This window comes from Notechis scutatus, chromosome 7 (genome assembly GCF_049901735.1).
Source record: "Notechis scutatus isolate UNSWTSFEM ecotype Mainland chromosome 7, rNotScu1.2, whole genome shotgun sequence".
Classification (NCBI taxonomy): domain Eukaryota; kingdom Metazoa; phylum Chordata; class Lepidosauria; order Squamata; family Elapidae; genus Notechis; species Notechis scutatus.
This window is the reverse complement of record NC_142015.1, coordinates 19,776,612-19,798,373: the sequence shown is the minus strand read 5'-3', so window position 1 is coordinate 19,798,373 and position 21,762 is coordinate 19,776,612. Positions and strand designations below refer to the sequence as shown.

The 21,762-nt window shown below is 45.2% G+C and overlaps 1 protein-coding gene across 1 annotated transcript in view; it reads right to left on the bottom strand.

Annotated features, from left to right (window-relative positions):
- ADAMTS15 (ADAM metallopeptidase with thrombospondin type 1 motif 15) overlaps positions 1–20,574 on the bottom strand; it is a 48,222-nt gene extending 27,648 nt beyond the window's left edge. Inside the window, exon 1 of the mRNA XM_026678600.2 lies at positions 19,235–20,574. Within this exon, the coding sequence (XP_026534385.1) occupies positions 19,235–20,233 (999 nt within the window). The 5' untranslated portion in view covers positions 20,234–20,574. The remainder of the gene's footprint in view (positions 1–19,234) is intronic.
- Between the last annotated feature and the right edge of the window lie 1,188 nt (positions 20,575–21,762).

Genomic DNA, 21,762 nt, shown 5'->3' with positions numbered 1-21,762 from the left:
GTGCAGTATACAGATCCTTGATTGAAGGCAGGTGGGTAGTAATTGTTTTTTCTGCAGTCCTAATTACTCTCTGAAGTCGGTGTCTGTCCTGTTGGGTTGCAGAGCCAAACCAGACAGTTATAGAGGTGCAGATGACGGACTCAATAATTCCTCTGTAGAACTGTATTAGCAGTTCCTTGGGCAGTTTGAGCTTTTTGAGTTGGCGCAGAAAGGGCAGATAACCCTTTGTTACAATTTTTGAAGCTCACCCCTGGTTTTCCCCCCTCAGATTAAACACGATGAACTTGAGAAGCCCAATATTTTTAGGTGAAAGAAAGTTCAGAGAAAGCAGATTAGCTTAGCTTAGAGGACCTAGGTGAGATGCCAAAAAAGTCTCAATTAAATGTGTTCCCTTGCATTTCTTCTCCCATTGTGCTAGTAACAGATGTATAACATCACCAAGCATATAGAGCAGACAATTGTAAGATAGTACATTTAATGCCATTTCATGATTTCACTCATCCCTCTATTCTCTATGCTTCCTGATTAAGAATAAAAATGTGTAGATTCTCTTGCAAGTATTACATAAACAGTGCCTGGGAATTCAAAAGATTCATTTTCAAATACTTTTCGTAAGCACTTAAGTTGTTAGATCCTGGAGACTATCATGTCTCCACAGTCAAGTTGAACATGTTAGAAATGTTCAGAAGGCATCGTTTTCTTGTCTAGACGAAGCAGAGTGTTTGTGGAGGTAAGAGGTTATTCCCTACGACCCCATCATTTGCTCAAGAGTAGCCTGTTGAAGTAGCCTCATGGAGGAAAAAAAGGTTGTTTGGGGATGGAAAATCCAGATGTAAGGTGTTTTTATTTTGTGTTGGGAAAAGATTTTTGAGCAAAAGCCAAGGATTATATGAAACCCAGCCTCAGGCTATTTGACTTCAAATCAGGGGGGGGGGGTCACAAAGACAGTTGGCTGGACCTAGTTGTCCACAATATGCTTAGATGGTTCTGTTGAAAGAAATCTCCATGTCCAGGTCCAAGCTTGGAATAAAAGGGAGGCTGATTGGAAAGGAAGATTCTGTTTATTGGTGAACAGAACCAACACACACACAGCATGCGGTTCTGGGACAGCTGACAAAATGGAGTTGAGAGTGGATGAGTTTTATACCTTCTGGATCTCTATGGGGTCATGGGAGGGTCATGGCTGGCTCTATAGGCAAAAGGGGAAATGCCAATCCTAGATGTTTGTCTGAGCTAATTTTGTCAGCCTTTTGTTTGTTGTTCATCTGGAGTTTCTGTCTGACCCAGTCTTTCAGAATGGATTACCAAATCTGCATTTCTAAAAGCTGGCCTCCTCAGTTTCTGCTTGGGGTAGGGAGACTGGTTGTTGTGGCCTGTCGGCCGCCGGCCTCTCCAGCAGCCGAATCAGAAGAGGAGGAGGCATGGGAATCAGGATCAGCATCAAGGCAACCTGAGAGCTTTGAGGTGGCAGAAAGAGAGAAAGAAGCAGAGCCTGAGCCACCCATCAGCCCTCAGGTAGAGAGTCAACAGCCCCCAGGTGTGGAGTTGGCTGATGAGGAAGAGGAGGAACAGCTGGGTCCAGTGCCTGACATGCAAATGTGCAGAAGGCAGAGGAGAGGAGAGCAGTAGAAATCTATGGGCCGATCCTTGGGAAGGAAGAGCCGTTGCTGCTAGCGAAGCCCCACCCTAGCTCTGGAGATAAAAGGCAGGAGGGGGAGGAGATGAATAGGTGTGGCAGACAGCTATTCATCTCTCGGCCAGACAGACTTGATAGCCTATAGTGAGAGAGAATTTTTTTGCCGGAGTTGTTGGCACTCCCAATAAAGGAATCTTTTGAGTTCAGGTCAGAGGGTTTGTCATGTTTGGGGAACTGGGTCAGAACACTGTTGCTGGTTTCTGCCTCCCTTAAGATTTTTTTTTCATTTCTCCTTTAGGGGAAATATTCTATCTTGCCCTTTTAATATTCCCCATAATATTTCATTATCTAGGAGGGTGGGTGGATACTGACTTTCTACAATTCCTCTGTCTAATCTATGGGCAGTTCTTCACAGTCACAGATTCTTCCTACAAAATCTATGTAGATACTTTCCAGGAACTATAAGTGACATTTCCCACACATAGTTGCCTGCATTCATTTGTGGAAGAAACATAGCAACCTAAATTACAACAGGTTCTTGTCTTATGACCACAATTGAGCCCAATGATCAGACCTAGGCTCCTTAGAAAGCATAAAACACAATCTTAGTCCTGGCAAAACCTCTTTTATTTCCATGGCTATGAATTATGTTCATTCACAGCCTGCAAGGCTCCACAAACAGTCTTTCAGGGGGATGTTTATAAGCACCCACCTTATCACACTTGGGATGCTGCCAGAGAACTAATTGCCAAACGCAGGGCAAGGCCAAACTTGACACAGAGTCAAACAGAACCTTTCAAAGCTTGAATCAACAAACTAATTGCTTCCTGCAAAAGTTCACATCCTGTTCGCTCCTCTTTTATGGGACTTTGAGAGGGGCCAATCATCTCCAAGGTGCGGCCTTACTCCTGAGTCGACCCTGCTTTCTCAATTGTTCTTGTCTTCTGGTAGCTCTGGGCATGCACAGGCTGGGAATCCATTCCAGAAACTCCCCCACCTGACTGCTGTCCAAGTCTGAAGGCAGCTGATGACTGCCAGCCTCCCCTGGCCCTATCTCTGCCTCCGATGCAGAGCCCTCATCTGAGCCTTCCTCAGCCTCCAAGGCTGGCCCAGGTTCCTCCCCAATCTCCTCACTACTATCCAACTCTGCTGCCAGATCCATCAGCCACCAGTGGGCCACAACACCCAACATTTCCATTGCTAATCAAGACAGTTGTTAAGTAAGTTTTACCCCATTTTTTCTTGCCACAGTTGTTTAAGTGAATCACTGCAGTAGTTAAGCTAGACTAACAGTTAAGTCAATCTGGCTTCCCCCCATTGATTTTGCTTTTCGGAAAGTCACAAAAGGTGGTCACATGACCCCAGGACAGTAAAACCATCATAAATACATGCCAATTGCCAAGTGCCTGAATTTTAATCACAGCATCGTACGGATGCTGCAATGGTCGTGTGAAGAATAGTCGTAAGTCACTTTTTTTCAGAGCCATTGTAACTTCAAACCAGAAGCGGTATTCAGCAGGTTCTGACCAGATCTGGAGAACCGGTAGCGGAAATTTTGAGTAGTTTGGAGAATCGACAAATACCACCTCTGACTGCCCACAATCTATTCTCTGCCTCCCGAGTCCCAGCTGATTGGCTGGGTCTTCTTTTGTTGCCCTGCACAGGAGAACGGACCTGGAAAGCAGGTTAGTGGGGTGGGGAAGGAATGGGATTTTACAGTATCCTTCCCCTGCCATGGCCACCAAGCCATGCCCACAGAACCGGTAGTAAAAAAAAATGAATCCCACCACTGCTTCAAACAGTCACTAAATGAATGATTGTAACTTAAGCCCTGCATCTTAAGGGCTGTCTAGATCCTGGAGTTGAATCTCAGTTCCTTTAGAAGGTACCAGGAGAGATATCCATCCAGAATTAAGACAAATAGCAATCATGGTGTAATATGAAACTGCTCTTAAATGGTCCATACTTTTTAGTCAGAGGAAGCATAATTTTGAGGTCCTTTGGTTCCAGAAAGTCTTCTAAATTCAGAATGCTTGAGTTGCAAATATAACTTGGATGAATCTTAGAGGTGGGGGGAGATGTTCTGTGGAAGCTAGCCAGTGGCCATTTGTTTGCTTTACTCACTCATTGTCTTTCTTTTTTTAAAAAAAAAAAAAGTTTCCTTACTAGCGGAAAGTAGGCCTTGGCCCTTTGCCAAACACCTGCACTGACACACTGACACACTTTCTCTCACGGTGGGGCTGAAATTAACACATAGCTCTTAACGGACATTCCTTAGGCCCGGGTTCAATGGGCTATTAAGAGCCATAAAGAGTCACATCTTCTCTAAGAAGTTATAAAGGCCAAGTCTGGCTTCCACCAAAGCTTGCAAGATTTCCTCGACTGTGCGGCCAAACCTTCTCACCGGATCTCTGGAGGCTTCTAACTTATAGTCCATTAAAAGGGTACTTAACGTTTAGCCGTGATTTCTTTTTACGCAGACATGCACAGCAGAACAGCTGATGATCAGAAAAAGGAAAAAATAGCAATTTAGCAGGCAAGTTTGCGGGTAAGGAGTGAGTGGGCAGGGAGGGTTCCCACGAGCCATGTGGGCGCTGCAGCCTTGTGTTTCTGTGCAGCCTGGATTAATTGCTTTGCGGGGGTGCTCTGGAGGTGACATTTCTCTGAGGCCCACCAAAATTTTCTTGTGGCCCATCAGTTGGCGACTGCTGCTTTACAGCCCTCTCTAAGCAATTTACAGAGTCAGCATATTGCCCCCCAACAATTTGGGTCCTCATTTTACCCAACTCAGAAGGATGGAAGGCTGAGTCAGCCTTGAGCCTAGTGAGATTCGAACTGCCAAATTGCACTACTTCTACTGGCAGCCAGTAGAAGTAGCCTGCAGTACTGCACTCTAACCACTGCACTATCTCAGCTCATAATAAATAAATAACCTAAAATAAAGAGTTTCCATGCCACTATTTTGCAGGATTGTCATAGGTGTGTATGTATTTTGAGTCTGATCTCTGGGTGTTATATGAATTTCGTTGTATGTATACTGTGTATATACGTACAATGACAACAAAGAATTCAATTCAATTCACTTCCAGGGAGCTTAACAGGAAAGTTATTTTGATCCACACTAACTGGCCCAGCTTTGAAAGCTTCCCTCAGCTTTCAAGCAAACAATTTTCCAATCTGAATTGGCCATGTTAAGAGGAGCACTTCTGCCTCCTTCCACACAAAGTATGTGCTTCGTTGTTGAACTCTTTGTTTCCAGGCTGAAATGTAGGCAAAAGGTGAACAGTGATGGAGGAAAAACCATTCCATAGCCCTTGTCTATTTCTTATCCATCTATTTGCTGTTTGGAGAAGAAGCTTCCTCAAAACCAAAAATAAAAGCAAGCAATCGAGCACTATCCTCCACTTGTCCATAACTCCAAACCGTCTTATCAATTAGTTTCGCCTTTCTCTCCCTCCCTCCCTCCCTCCTCCCCTCTGTCTCTCATTTCTAATGAAATGAGAGCTCTGGGTTTATATAACCGCTTTTGGCAGGAAAATGAATGTTATGTATCAAGAGACCACAGATGGAAGAGTTCAAGAAAGGCAGATGTCTTCGCTGATCCAGTGCCCTCACAGTGGGATTTGAGGAATGAGTGAACGGCGAAGTAAGCAGGGGTGGGCTGCTGGGGGCTCGCAGGGGTTCGCAGGAGAGACCCTAGCTAAGATTCTGTGCAATTCAGAGAACCCTCCAATCCCACTCCTGACTGGCCCTACCCATCCCAGGAGTCTCCACGTGGCCCATTTTGGACACAGGTAAGTGCAAGGTGTGCAGAAAGGCTCGGGGAGGGTGAAAAACGGGCCTCCTGGAAGTTTGGGAAGGCCAGAAATGGGGCTGTTTCCAGCTTCCAGAGAGCCTCAGAGCCTGGGGAGGCCGTTTTCGCCCTCCCGGAGGTTCGACAAAAGCCTCCAGAGCCCAGGGAGGGCAAAAACATCCCCTCCCCGACTGTGGTGAAGGAGGCCAACTAGGCCACAGCCACCATGGCCACAACCCACCCAGCAACCGGGCAGAAAACCCATTGCTAAAACGTTACTCCTGGAAGTAAGGCATAAAAAACGCAAGCGGGCATTGTTTGAAAGATGGGATGGAGCTCTCAAAAGGTGGTGGAGGCCAAGTCCATTGAAGGTAACTTTGTAGAATACAGGGTTCTTGATGCTCACCAAGCTTGGTTGTTTTCTTGCAGATGTTTCATTCAGTGGTGGGATTCAATTTGTTTTTTTACTACCGGTTCTGCGGGCGTGGCTTGGTGGGCGTGGCAGGGGAAGGATACTGTAAAATCTCCAGTCAGAGGTGGGATTGGCCAGTTCTTCGAACTACTCAAAATTTCTGCTCCCGGTTCTCCAGAATTGGTCAGAACCTGCTGAAGACCACCTCTGGATTCATTACTGAACTAGGTTACATCATCAGTGTTAGAAGAGATTGGGGTTTTCTCTCTGCTGTTATAAACATGGAGCAAACCTCACACTCACTCACCCTGATGATGTTACCTAGCTGGGTCATGAAATGTGCGAAAGAAAGGAGCCCGCATTTTAACCCTGAGCTATTAATCTTCTCTTCTATTGGTACTTTAGAGTTCCACTATCCAGAGTTATGAGTTAAGCAAATTAAACGTATAAGCCTCAGATTTGTAACTTGGGGCATTTTCATCAAGAACTCTGCGCCAGTTTGAAACCAACTCCAGATCTGTGGTTTCTCCAACTTGCCAGCACTCAAGAGGTAAGCCAGTTAATCACTAACTCCTCTACAATGTACTTGAAACTGCAGTGAAGCTAATGTTTTCTTTGCATTATTAAAGCTCTCTAGTATGCTTTCTCACTTTGGAGGAATTCTTGCCTCACTTTCACTGCTCATTTCTTGATTTCATCCATCTTAACAGGCCCTTTCGAAGGAAAAAAAATGTAGCTTTTCCCCTTGGTTCAGCTTAAACTTCTGTTTTCTTTTTCTTTCTTTCTTTCTTTTTTACATACAAGACAAATCCACCCAACATGGAGTAACACCATGGGAGGAAAGGAGTGGAAGCAATTGGTTGTTGTGGTTTCCTTTGTCATGGAGTAGAGGTGAGTGGATGTTGACTTCTCCAGAGACTGTGACACTACTGGGTAGTAGAAGAGGAAGAAAAAATGTGGACTGTCTTCAAACTGCTTTGGACAGAATAGAAATCATGGCAGCAATGTCCTTAAGTAAGACTGGGACAAAGAAGAGAGAAAGAGAGAGGGAGAGAGAGAGAAAGAGGGAGGGAGGAAAATCTACAGATAGTCAACTTACAACCATTAGTGATCGTTTGAAGTTACAGTAGTACAGACATGTGACTTATCAGGTCTATGACAATTAACCACGGCCAACTCGCCATGGTCAACTCACCACAGCCAACCTGCCACAGCCAACTTATTGATTGATTGATTGATTGAATTTATATTGCTGCCTATTCGCCCATGGTGACTTGAGGTGGCTTACAGAATGTAAAGCCAAATTTAAAACAAAAAACACCCAATAAAAACTAACAAAAAGTAAATAATTTAAATAAATTAATGAAGTACAATAGAACAAAATCGGGGGGATTATTTTTATTGCTGCAGGACAACTCACTGTGGGACGACAGTTATACCAATATCAAAGAAATGTTGAAATAGAATCATTTAAAAAGGACACAAAAGGAGGCAGAAAATGAAATGTGAACGATGAAAATTAAAATAACTTATTATTTATTTTAAACAATTAAATAGAATTGTTAAATTGACCTGCAGTGAGTTGTCCCGCAGAAAGTTGGCTGTGGCAGTTGGCTGTGGTGGGATTCAATTTTTTTTTACTACCGGTTCTGTGGGCGTGGCTTGGTGGTCATGGCAGGGGAAGGATACGGTAAAATCTCCAGTCAGAGGCGGTATTTGCCAGTTCTTCGAACTACTCAAAATTTCCGCTACCGGTTCTCCAGAACCGGTCAGAACCTGCTGAATACCACCTCTGCTCCCCACCCCACTAATCTGGCCTTCCAGCTCCATTCTTCTGTGTAGGACAACCAAAGGAGACCCAGCCGATCAGCTCTGACTCGGAAGGCAGGGAATAGATGGGGGCAGGGCCAGTCAGAGGTGGTATTTGCCGGTTCTCCTAACTACTCAAAATTTCCGTTACTGGTTCTCCAGAACCGGTCAGAACCTGCTGAATACCACCTCTGGGCTGTGGCGAGTTGGCTGCGGTGAATTGTCCCATTCTGAGACTTACAACCAATGCTCATGCTTACAATTGTTGCAACATCCCCATGGTCATGTGATCAAAGTTTGGGCACTTGGCCACTGGCATGTATTTACAACAGTTGCAGCATCCTGGGGAAGGGAATCATGTGATTGCTACCTTCTCAGCCTGCTTCCAACAAACAAAGTCAATAGGACAAGGGGGTCAAACCGGCGGCCTGTGGACCGGATGATGCATCACGAACAAGCCACGCCCACCCCAGCTCCCCAAAGGCAAAAAATGTCACGGGATGTCATGTGACGTGGTCGAGTTTGACCCCCGTGCAATAGGGGAAGCAGGATTTGCTTAATGAGTGTGTGATTAACAACGGCAATGATTCGCTTAACCAACATGGCAGCTATGATTGTAATACTCCCATCGCGCTCACTTTGTTTAACAATGGAAATTCCTATCTCAACTGTCAAGAACGACGCGTGTCTTCATCAGAAAGCAGAATACACCACAATTGCAGGAAGTACGCATTCCCTCTTTTCGGGTAGTGAGGTTTTTAAACGTCGCTGCAGAGACTCCCAGCATCTCCTCCGCTGCTGGAGTTGGAGCACATCTTGCGTTAATTATGTGGCTTGCTGTGAAGTCTGGAAGCTCCACAATTTAAAGCAAGCACCATTAAAATAGCGGAAATAATCTGCATCTGGTCTGAAAGAGATGTTCTTTCTGTCTTCTCCATCCTAGCCTTGACGCTGAGAGGACTTAGCTACCTCCCTGAAGCGAGTGATAGGAAAAAGAAAGGTTTCCATTGGTGGGAGTCAAAAGACTTTCTGAAAAGGATCTCAGAAGCATTTGGAGATGCCATAGATGGGGAGGAATTAATCCTCCACATACACGAGGCTGTGACCCCAACCAGTCCTCCTAATATGCCAAGGATGAAGTCTTTCTAATCCACTGATAAGAGTGCAATACCGCATGATTAACGTTGCACATTGACTGTGTTCACAAAATATACTTAAGCAGGAAGGCTTAAGTTGTTCCATAAAGCTTGGCAGGATTCCTTGTGTAGCCCCTAGTTTAGTTTAGTTTTCTTTATTGTCATTGCACCTCGTACAACAAAATCACACAGTGCACATCATGACCGTGACCATGAAAATAAACACAAACACATATCCTTCACCCTCCACACATTGAACCGAAAACCCCTGACACCGCACCAACACTGCACTATACAGTAGAATTCAAAAGAGCTACTGCCCTGGGATGGAGTTGGTATTCAGCCTATTTATCTTTGTTTTTATTATTCTGTACCGTCTGCCAGATGGTAATAGTTCAAAAAAAAAGGGTTCATTCAAGTTGTTCTCTTCTGAGAAGCCTCAGGTAGTCTAATCTCTGCTGGGCCCTTTTGACCAAGGCTGCAATGTGAGCACCCCAGGTCAGGTCCTCTTTTATTTTAACACCCAGAAACTTAAAACTGGCCACTTGATCCACTCAGTCTCCATTGATAAGCAACGGCTGGATGTCTGATCTTTTCCTTCTATAGTCCACTATAAGCTCCTTGGACTTATTGGTGTTGAGAACCAAGTTATTCTCTCCACACCACAAAAGCAATCGGTCCACCTCATCTTGGTAAGCAGACTCATCACCACCACCCACGGAGATGAGTCCCACCACTAGTGCCAGCCATGAGTGGATGGGGCTCAAAAATTTGTCTATCTGCGCATTTGGGGTGTGTGTGCGCATGTGAGATTTTTAAAGAGTAAAATCATCACAATAAGATTCACAAATACTTGCAACCTCCTTCATCCAGTTCCCAACTGCTTCCTACCCAAAACATACAAAGCCTAGAAATTGTGAGCCTCCAGTTGATGAAAGGATATTTCTCAATTTAACTGCTACAGACACATATTATATTGTGCAAGTGAAACTCATTGCTGTGTTGGACCATTTTACTTTTCAGGTAGAGTTGGGTAGAGACTGAAATGACAGAAAATTCTTATGTACAACAGCTTCCTTTCCTTGAATAGCTTTTGAGGCAGGATGCTATTCTTGTCTTCTCTCTGAATAGGCCCAAGACATTCCCTCACCTCACACCTCTCTCCTTCCATCCTGAAGTAAAATAGTCTCACACTTAAGCCTACTTCTTCACCACAGTTAGTGAGAACCAAGATGTAACACCCAAGCTGAGTTAAAGATCAATTCTCCAGCCACTCATCATAACATCTAGATATCTACAAAACTTGTTGAGTTTCCTTTACTGAGTTTCCAAATGTATTTATTCTGGATATAGGGTTAAAAAAAACCAGAAAGCAAGAGGATGTGATTTCTCATGAGCTCCTCCAGGATTAAATTCTATGGAATGAGAAGTGAAAGAAGACAAACGAAACACCTTTGCATTGTCTATATAAAAACATTAATTTTCCTTTCTTTGTTGTTGTTACAGAAAGCAGGAAAGTGTAGATCTGATTTCTATGACTCAAACACAATCACCTTCCTTCTCTGCAAAGAACTCTCAAACCAGCCCAAAAGTTGTATCCCTGTTGCCACATACACGTCATTTGCAAAGTGTCGTGATGTAGCCAGTGGGAAGAATTCTGCTCTCTCTTAGAACTGATGGGAAATCTTCCAGGAATCACCTGGCTAAAACAAAGGACTCACCCACTGAGTTTATAATGCACATCAAGTGAAGTCCCAGCATCTGATGGGCAGAGGGAGAATAGCCCAAATGTGTTGGCTTTCATTTTAAATGGAATAGAAGAGGAAAGAGGGCAAATATTTCTAATTCCCATGTCTTCGTTCAGCACCTTCTAGGCAGCATATACCAAAACATTAAGGCCAGTTACATTCATTTACAAGTTCTGCCACTCCAAACGAACAATGTTATGGTTGTTTCTTAATGACCTTCCCTTCACCCCTTTTTGTTTAGCTCATGCAGCCTACAGCCCATCAGCAGCTCTCCAACCCTCTCCTTTCTCCAACCCCTAAAGTCCATTGAAACTAGACAGGATTCAACGGGAATTGGCACATGATGCCCATCTTATTAGGTTTGTGAGAGATCATTAAGAACCAAGTTATCTAAGAGCATCTTTGATTTATTGATGTCACCACGTATTTCTATTGCTGGTCGGCAAGCCGTTTCATGCTTTTATCTCTGATTTTTATGGGGGGGGGGAGGAAAACTGCTCCTTTGTTATTGGTGGGCAATTAGAATTCTTATTATGCTGGCAAACCACAAAGGCGGACAGATTGTGGGAGGTAAAATTTTAACTAAATGGAGGGCTAAACAAATAAAGATGCCATTGAACTTTGGCAAAGCAATTGAACCCCTCCAAAAATGCAAAGTGGTGGGTTTGATACCATTTTAATGAAAGAACCCCATGGAACGGAGAGTGTCGGTCTTAATAACAGGCTTATCAGACTTGTGGGGGGAAAAGTTAACCTCTTTTGAGTTATGACGTTGATGATTAGACAGGGCAGATTATAGAAAGAAGAACAATATGGTGCAATTTTAGAGAGGGATCAAAGTATACTTTGATGTGAAGACTATTGGAAGACTCTTGTTTTCTTCCTTTTCCTTCTATTTTTCTTCTTCCTTTTATTTTTCTTCAACTTATCTTTCTTTTCTTGCACTCTTTTGCTTTTTTCCTTGCTTGCTTGCTTGCGTTCCCTGTTTTTTCTTCCTCACTTTCTTATTCGTTTCTCTTCTTGATTAAAAGTTTTAATAAAAATTAGATACAGTAAAAAGCAAAAAGTTCTTCCTTCCCATAGAAAAGCCAGCAAGGAACACTAAAAATCGACATCAGACCTATACCTAGCCATCTACTTTGACTGAGAGTTCTCATTAACCATGTTTAGCCCATGAGAACCAACCTCTTTTAGGTAAGTGGAATGAGTAGAGAAAGGCCAAATACCTTCTTAATTGGATCAAAATTCATCCCTTGAGACTTTCAAGAAGAGACTGGACTGCCTTTTGTCAGAAATGGTGTAGGGTCTCCTGCTTGGGAGGGGTTGGACTAGATGACCTACAAGGTCCCTTCCAACTCTGTCAATCTGTATCTGTAAAATTTAGTCTGCTTTGCCCTGGCTTAAGCAAATTTCATGTGCAGATGTTACTTCCATCATGTTTGTACTGATCAAACCGGAGCATTTCTGGTAAAGAAATCATGATCTATATCATGTCATATGTAGTCAACTAAGTTGGGCTGGCAGCTCACACACAATCATCATCAGTTTTATGATGTTCTATACCATGATATAAAAAAGATGTTGAGACTCTAAGAAAGAGTGCAGAGAAGAGCAACAAAGATTATTAGAGGACTGGAGGTTAAAACATATGAAGAATGGTTGCAGGAACTAGGCATGGCTAGTCTAGTGAAGAGAAGGACTAGGAGTGACATGATAGCAGTGTTCCAATATTTGAGGGGATGCCACAGAGAGGAGAAGGGGGTCAAGCTACTCTCCAAAGCACCTGAAGGCAGGACAAGAAGCAATGGGTGGAAACTAATCAAAGAGAGAAGCAACCTAGAACTAAGGAGAACACTGGAAGTTTTTAAGAAAAGGTTGGACAACCACTTCCGAAATATTATAGCCACCACCATACTGAACAGGTTAAGTTGGACAATTAACTTCCATCATTTCCATGATGATGACATTAAGAGGATTACAGCCCAGCTAATCTAGTGATTGTCTGGCAGGGAAACATTTACAAAAAAACAAAAACAAAAAACTACTGATGGCAATGAACCCTGGACAAATAAGAAAAGGAAGAAAATGGAACTATTTCACTTTGGATTAGAGCTTCTGTCATATAAAGGGAGAAATCCAGATCAGAGGTGTGGAAACATCTCCCACAAATATAACTGAGCTTGTTGCCTGTGCATTGAAAGGATAGGAACAATGAACATTCAACTTGAGCATACCAAGAAAGTCCTCAATGAAACATGAAGCCCATTACCTGCTTAAATCCCATCCAGGCAAAAAGAAAATAAAGAGAGGTACAGGAGTTAGAATGCAGGTAATCTCTGCCCACGGTTTGATTCTGACCAGCTCAAGGTTGACACCGTCTTCCATCCTTCCAAGGTTGGTAAAATGAGGACCCAGATTGTTGGGGACAATATGCTAACTTTGTAAACTGCTTAGAGAGGGCTGTAAAGCACTGTGAAGCAGTCTACAAGTCTAAGCGCTGCACACCAGAACGACTAGACACAAGGACAGTTTTTCCCCGAACGCCACCACTCTGCTAAACAAATAATTCCCTCAACACTGTTCAACTATTTACAAAGTCTGCACTATTATTACTGTTAATCTTCTCATCACTCCTTATCACCCATCCCCTCCCATTTGTGACTGTATGACTGTGACTTTGTCGCTTGTATCCTTACAATTTATATTGACTTTTTCCTAGTATGATTTGATGGCTTATTGTGCCCTATGATTATCATTAAGTGTTATACCTTATGATTCTTAACTCTTGATGAATGTATCTTTTCTTTTATGTACACTGAGAGCATTTGCACCAAGACAAATTCCTTGTGTGTCCAATCAGGCTTGGCCAATAAAGCATTCTATCATCTATTTTTCTATCTGTCTGTCTGTCTGTCTGTCTAAGTGCTGTTGCTGAATCTCTCTCCATCTTTACTGATGGTTGATATGGCCTCACCCCCCCCCCAAAAAAAAACCCCTGAGAACTTGCTTTCCTATTGGTCAAGAATCTATCACACAGACCAATCACAAAGTATATTTAAGTTGTCAGCATCCATGCAAAAGAAATGAAGTGAAGCGCCACACCAGAGAGGCACTTAAAAAAAAGAAGTCCAACATCAGATCTCAGGATGTACTAGGAAGAAACTGCGATGGCTGTGACGTTTCTAAAGTGTGGTGCAACTGAACGACACCCACACTCTATCCCTGATCTCCATGGGTTTGTGAAGAATATCCCCCCTAAGCCCCAAATGAAAGGAAAAGAAACCACATTGCAAGGAATAGAGTAGCAAATCCTCCTCTAATTAAGAACAAATCACAGGATTCCCCTTGAAGGACAAAGAGCCAGGCAATTAGATGAATGGAGTTGTTTACCCCAGCAGTAAATAAATCTTCCCATGAAAAATGAGACCTCCGGGGAAGAAATGGTGAACTGAAGACTACCAAAAGCAAACCCAATGATGCCAGCAGAATGAAGAGCCGGCAATTAAATTGGCTTTTTTGGCATTACTCTCTGGGCAAGGAGAAGACTTGAGATTGCCCACTAGGGCTCCATGCAGTTTTGCCTCATGAGACCATAAAACAGAGGTCTGGAGTGGATTCAGAGCTCTGGGAGATTAGGGAATAGCCATCTTTTTGTTCAAACAATGCTGTGGCCCACTGGTGGCTGACAGAGCTGGCAGCAGAGTCGGAGAGTAGCGAGGAGGTTGGGGAGGAACTTGGGCAAGTCTTGGAGGCTGAGGAAGGCTCAGGCGAGGGCTCTGCCTCGGAGGCAGGGATGGGGCCAGGGCAGGCTGGCAGTCATCAGCTGCCTTCAGACTCAGACAGCCGTGAGTCGGCGGAGTTTCTGGAACCGGTTCCCAGCCTGCACATGTGCAGGGCGACCAGAAGACAAGAGCAATTGAGAAAGCAGGGTCAACTCAGGAGTAAGGCAGAGATGATTGGCCCCTCCCTTAGGAAATAAAAGAGGAGTGAACGGGAGGTGAGCTTTTGCAGGAAGCAATTAGTTTGTCTGGTTGATTCAAGCTTTGAAAAGCTCTGTTTGACTCTGTGTCAAGTTTGGTCTTGCCCTGCATTTGGCAATTAGTTCTCTGGCAGCATCCCAAGTGTGATAAGGTGGGTGCTTATAAACATCCCCCTGAAAGACTGTTTGTGAAGCCTTGCAGGCTGTGAATGAACATAACTCACAGCTGTGGAAATAAAAGAGGTTTTGCCAGGACTAAGATTGTGTTTTATGCTTTCTAAGGAAGCCTAGGTCAGAACAAACAACAATTGGCACCTTCTAAAGGACACTGGATTCACATACTTACTTCTCTATTGATTTTTGTAAATTGCTTGTTAATTGTTGTGCCATAGAGGGACACTGGTTAGAATACAGTATTGCAGGCTTATTCTGTCGACTGCCAGGAGTTCGATCCTGACTGGCTCAAGGTTGATTCAGCCTTCCATCCTTCCAAGGTTGGTAAAATGAAGACACACAGATTGCTAGGGCAATATGCTGATCCTGTAAACTGCTTAGAGAGGGCTGTAAAGCCCTATGGAGCAGTGATATACTATAGGTCTAAGTGCTAGTGCTAGTGCCAGTGCTTTTTAGCTATTGGAAACCTTCGGATTGACAGGTTTTACATCACTCAGTGAATTTCCTTCAATCTTTAGTGAAAGAAATTTAAATTTGACTTATTAATGTAGAATAAAGCAGATATTTTTGAACAAAGGACTCTGAAGATAATGTAAGACAGCGTTTAAAAGATGTTATGGAAGAAGAACAAGTTTTGCCAGGCAAGATTGAGATTGATCTGAAAGTGGATTTAAAGATGCCAGGCTACAAGAATGATGTAGAAAAGTTGTTGCACTGAACATACAAAAGAAACCAGCTGATGTCTGAGTAATTAAAAAGGATATACAAATAACAAGTCACCTGAGTAATTTTCCTATATTGAACTCAACAAGAAACTTCTTAAACCTTTGAAGAATTTTGTGAGATAGGACAGGGGAAAAATGAAGAGAAATCGTTCTGGGACATTATTTGAAGGGACTAAAGATCAAGGCTGTTAAAAGTAAAAAGGAAGGAATATAAAGTTGGTTCATTTGATCAAGGTTAAAATAGATATGTTGTTGTCTCTGGTAAGCCTTATTGAAATTTTGCTGACCAGGAATAAGTGACATGGCTTTATGGGTTTGTTTATGGATAAGAAATGAGATATAGGAAGAAGAGATTCATTGGTAGAGAAGGTAAAAACCTATTTTTAATTTGTGGTGAAGGTGGAAGTTTTTCTTTATGTATTTTTTTTTCTTTACTATATTCTTTTTTCTTTTCTGTTTTTCTTTCTATGTTTTTCTTTTCTGCAGAAAGAAAAAAAAAGAAACTTGGAAAGGAATAAAACCAAAAAAAGAATGCTTGGAAGAAAGAGAAAAAGCTCCAGTTACTCTCAAATCCCTCTAGACCTTCTTTCAATCAAGGTTCCTGAAGAGGTTTTCAAAAGGAAGAGGCAGCTGTATCCTGCTGTTTGAGTGAGTTTGGAAAAGAAAACAATCTCCTAACTCCGTTGAATACATAAAAAAAATAAGAGCACTGAATAAATAAGTACATAACAACTTCATATAGCCCGGCTCTCTTACTTACTTTTTTTCAACCTTAGAACAAATGTTTGTACTACAGTTCCCATCATTCCTCAGTCCTGCAGACATTCCTGGAGTGCTGATTGAGCAGGGTCGTAATCAGCTAACCATACAGCCCCAAGTTTAGGAGAACTACTCAATGGTAACAAGAAGGACAACTGCTTCTGACCATAGAGAAGCTCTGTGAGAAGCTCATAGCTTTCCATCCTAAATTCTTAATCTTTATAGCAAGAAAGCCCACTGAGTAATTTCTACCCCAAAGAAATGTTTTATCCTCAACTTGCTATCTGATCAGAGGATGGACTTGAGTTTGGGGTAATCCACAACTTGGAGTCCTTCAGATGTTTTAAACTTTTAACCCTTGTTAGGCAACGAACTGTGGAAGTTGTAGTTGAAACACAGCTTATTCTGAGTCAAGAGAAGAAGAAGAAGAAGAAGAAGAAGAAGAAGAAGAAGAAGAAGAAGAAGAAGAAGAAGAAGAAGAAGAAGAAGGAGAAGGAGAAGGAGAAGGAGAAGGAGAAGGAGAAGGAGAAGGAGAAGGAGGAGGAGAAGGAGAAGGAGAAGGAGAAGGAGAAGGAGGAAGGAGAAGGAGAAGGAGGAGGAGGAGGAGGAGAAGGAGAAGGAGAAGGAGAAGGAGGAGAGGAGAAGGAGAAGGAGAAGGAGGAAAGAAAAGAAAGAAAGAAAGAAAGTCTTCCAATCCACACTGATTTACGTCTTGTGTACATTTCACCTGGTGTACATTTCACTCTTCCCACCCCTTTTGTTTGTCCCTCCTCTAAGTGAAAGACAATAGAAACCTTCTATTGCATTTACAGATGGATCTGTCCAGACCAGGAGAGGGTAGATATCTCTAGTTTATCCATGGAGGTACTAGACTGGAAATCTAGCAGCGGGAGGAAAGAAGAGAAGACTCCAACATCCTCTCACCAATTGTTGTAGCTCTTGGTCAACAAGGCAACCTCTTCAATTCTGTCTTTCTCCTAGGGACCATTATAAACGGTGCCACAAATGTTCCACCCCAAGACTAGGTTCAAAAGGAATTTCAGGTGTGTCAGATTGACAGCCAATGGCTGCAGAGAATCACAAATGTAAGTTTTGCAGGAGGTGAGCTGTCAAAGATCCCACCACCACCACCCCGAGTCCTGAAATGATCCTTCCAGAAACTAACCATCCCAAAGATGCTTTTTTCAAGAGGCAACTGGACTTTCTGTTTTTTCTTAGAAGACATTTTGCTTCTCATCCACGAAGGTTCTTCAGAGCTGAAGAAACTTCTTGGACGAGAAGTGAAACATCTTCAAAGAAAAAGTCCAGTTGCCCCTTGAAAAAGCACCTTTGGGACAATCATGACCTGGAGAATGGAGAATCTCCATAAGTCACTTGTTGCCTTCTCCCAACAATGCAAGATGTTCTAGAACAAGGCTGTGTAACCTTGGCAACTTTAAGACCTGTGGACTTCAACTCCCAGAATTCTGGGGATTGAAATCCACCGTCTTAAGTTATCAAGGTTGGACAACTTGTTCTGAGTGCCATTGGCCCATACAGCTCATTCCCTCTAAGTCAGGGTCCCCAACCGCTGGTCCGCGGACCGGTACCGGTCCGCGGAACAAGTCTTACCGGGCCACTGGTTGCTGGGCGCCGCCATCTTTTTGGTAAAAAGTGCTTCCGGTGAGCTTTTCCGGTAGAAAGCTCACGGGCACTTTTCATCAAAAGATGGCGCATCCCGGTGAGCTTTTCGGTGAAAGCCATTTCTACCGAAAAAGCTCACGAGCGCTGAGCGCCATCATCTTTTGACGAAAAGTGCTTCGTGACCTCAAAAAAGGTCAAAAGATGGCGGCGCCCAGTTGATGCCGGTACCGGGCCGCGGCGCCCAGCTGATGCCGGTACCGGGCCGCGGCGTCAAAAAGGTCGGGGATCACTGCTCTAAGTGACAGCACTAAGTTGGCCTTGCCTGGCAGGCGTTCCAGCCAGATCCATTGAGCTGCGGGATGGGAGACCACAAGGAAAGCCCAGAAAGGTAGATTCAACTGGGAAGTCAATACCTGAGAAGAAAGCAAAGCTCCAAACCACTTCCATGCTGCTAACAAGGAAACGAGAGATGGATATATCCATGAAGTCAACCAGGCTGACTTTTACCTGGCCTCTCCTTACAAATGTGTCCATACAAGCAATTTGTATCAACACTCCCCTATCAAGCAGGCAAGCTTTACCCTGTCACAATAGCAGGTGATGCTCTCAATGGGCACATTTTGAAAAGGGTCTTCAGCAGCATGTAGAACCAGCCTTTTCCCACCCTCAGACCACTCACTTATTTGGAAGCTGATACATACTGTGCCTTATCCCAAAGATGCTTTTTCTAAGAGGCAACTGGACTTGAAGATGTTTCGCTTCTCATCCAAGAAGCTTCTTCAGGGCTGAAGAAGCTTCCAGGATGAGAAGAGAAAGCTGAAGAAGCTTCTTGGATGAGAAGCGAAACATCTTCAAAGAAAAACCAGAAACTCCAGTTGCCTCTTGAAAAAATGCCCCTTTGGGACAACCACGACCTGGATGACTGAGAATTTCTACAGACAGACATGCTGTGCCTTGCTCCAGGGAGATGCCTCGGAGATCCAGTTTGCTGCCTAAGAAAAAGGCCCGGAAAGAAACCCAGAACAAGGAGGATCCCATCACACACCATCCCTGCAGAAGTTTGCACCATTTGCACCACATCTGGATTCTTACTGCTCCTCCTCCTCCTCCTTCCCTGGTCCCGCTGCGAAGACGGTCGCTCCAACACGGGAGAGCTCAGTGCTTCTGGAAGCGTTGAGGGGTGAAAGGATCTTCTCCTCCTCCCGTCCCATGTTCCTTCCCCTTCCCGCTTGCAAAGGCACGCAGCCCTCGCGGGAGGGGACAGGCAGAAGCACCCAGAGGGGGAGGGAGAGAGAGATGGGCGCCTAGCTTGCGAGGAAGCGGGAGCCCCGCTCCAAGAGCACAGGGAGCAGAGCCGCCTTCCCCGTCTTTCCTCCGGCCGTCCCATCCCTCCGGCCCGCTGGAGTCCCCACTCACACTCACACTCACACACACACACACCTGTTTGGTGAAGAGGATGGCGGTGTCCCAGTACTCGGGGTGCTTGTCGCTGCCCTTGTTCCACTTCTTCTGCCAGACGCAGAAGTTGCGCAAGGTCAGCGCCGCGTTGCTGGTCACCTTGGGCCCCTTGTCGTCCTGCCCGATGACCATGAACTGGACCACGGCCAGGTTGATGGGGTTCTGGATGCTGGGGTGCCGGTAGAGCCGGGCGGCCGTGGCCATCAGGGTCAGCAGGTAGTGTTGGAGGTCATCGCCGTGGAACTTGACCATGGACTCGTCGGCCACCACCAGCGTCTCCACGTACCTGGGAATGGAGACGAAGCGCTTGGCGCGGCCGCTTTTCCTGGACCCCGCGGGCATCGTCCCCCGGGCCGTCTCGTTCTGGCCCGGCGGCTTGGCCCCGCTGGACCCGGAGCCCTTGTACTTCTCCAGGGCTTGCACCAAAGCCGGGTGGGAGGCGGAATCCACCCCGCAGCGAGAAGTAGCCGCGGAGTGGCGAGGCGCGCTCCGCCGCTGCAACAGGTGCGCCCCTTGGTTGTTGCGCAGCGCCTCGCCGCCGCCGCCCTCGGTGCTGCTGGCGTTCCGGACCGGGCTGATGAGATACTCGGCCCCGCGGTAGCCGAAGGCGCCGGTCAGCCCTCCGCAGAGGCTCAGGGCGGCGAAGGAGTCCCGATCCGAGTTGACGTCGCCGGAGTAGAAGCAGCGGCGCAAGTCCCGGTGCCCAGCCCTCCGCGGAGCGCCCAGGTAGCGGGTGGCGAAGGCGGGCGCCAGGAACTGGGCGTCGGGGCTCAGGTTCAAGTAGAAATCCTCCTGGAAGGCGGTGATCTGGAAGATGGCCCCTTGCTGAGGGGGCTCCTCGCCAGCCCGCTGGAAGTACTGCCGCCCGTTGAGATCCGGATCCAGGCGGATGGGAGTCACGATCTCCGTCGGCATCGGCGCGCCCAGGCCGGGCAGCAGGGCCAGGCACAGCCAGAAGGACCCCCGCAAGAGAGGCGGCATGGCTCGCCTGGGCCCGGAGGGGGAGCTGGCTCGCCTGGGCGACGAGGTCACTGGCGCATCCGCCCGGCGGAAGGCAGAGTCCCCGGGTAGCTCTGCCGCCCGTTCCGCCCTCCGGTTCCTTGGCCGGCTTTTAAAGAAGCATCTTCTTCTTCTTCTTCTCCTCCTTCTCTTCCTCCTTTTCCTTCCCCTTCTCCCCACCGCCGCCTCCTCCTCCTCCTCCTCCGGGTATCTCTCCCCCCACGCGCCCAGCACCTGGATTCTCCAAAAGGCGCTGAGCTTGTTAAGGCTTTATATACAGGGCTGTCGTGTGCCAATTTTTTTCCTCTCTCTCTCTCTCTCTCTCTCTCCCTCTCCGACGGAGCCAAAGGTTTGTAATCAGACTTTCTTTCTATGTTTCCAAGGGGAGGTGCTGAAAAGCTCTTATTGGGTCTGCCCGCAGCCACTTGAAGCTCGCGGAGTTCCTCGTTGGAGCTCGGCACCGGCGCTTTCGCCTGCGATTTAAAGAGGCAGCGCCGGAGATCGGCCCGGATCGCCCAAGTTTAGCTGACTGCTGCGGTTCACCCTCGTCCCACCCTGTCTCCTCCTCCTCCTCTTCTTCTTCTTCCTCCTCCTCCTGCTCCTCTCTCTCTCTCTCTCTCTCTCTCTCCCCCGTTGTGTACCTCTGCCCTGTGTTTGGTGTGCTTTTTTTCCTGATTGTTTCTGCAGTCAGTTCGCTTTTTGCTCTGATTCAATGCAGTCTCTTTCTCTCTCTTTCTCTCCCCACCCCTGCCCTCGTTTCTCTCTAATTAAAGTTTTTCTGAGCTCACTGTTTTGGGGGTTATGTTTTGTTTATCGGCAAACCTATTAATGGTGCCTGATTCCCACAACTGTTGCCAAGCTAAAGGCAGCTGAAGCGGTACTGCACATGAAGAGAGACCAATGGCCTGGCCCAACAGTGTGTAAGGCTGCATGATGTCAGATGGATGGATGGATGGATGGACAGATACAGAGATACAGAGATACAAAGATGATGGATAAATAAAGACATAATGATAGAGAATAGATGATAGAAGATAGATAGATAGATAGATAGATAGATAGATAGATAGATAGATAGATAGAGCAGATAGAGCAGATAGAGCAGATAGATAAGAGACATAAATGATAGATACACAGACATAGATAAATAGACAGATGATAGAGACATAATAGAAATAGATGATATAGATTGATTGATTGATGATAGATTAGAGAAAGAGACACACAGAGAGAGATGGATAGATAGGGTGGGTGGATGGATAGATAGATAGATAGATAGATAGATAGATAGATAGATAGATAGATAGATAGATAGATAGATAGATAGATAGATAGATAGAGCAGATAGAGCAGATAGAGCAGATAGATATGATAGGTAAGAGACATAAATGATAGATACACGGACATGGATAAATAGACAGATTATAGAGACATAATAGAAATAGATGATATAGATTGATTGATGATAGATTAGAGAAAGAGAGAGAGAGGGATAAATAGGGTAGGTGGGT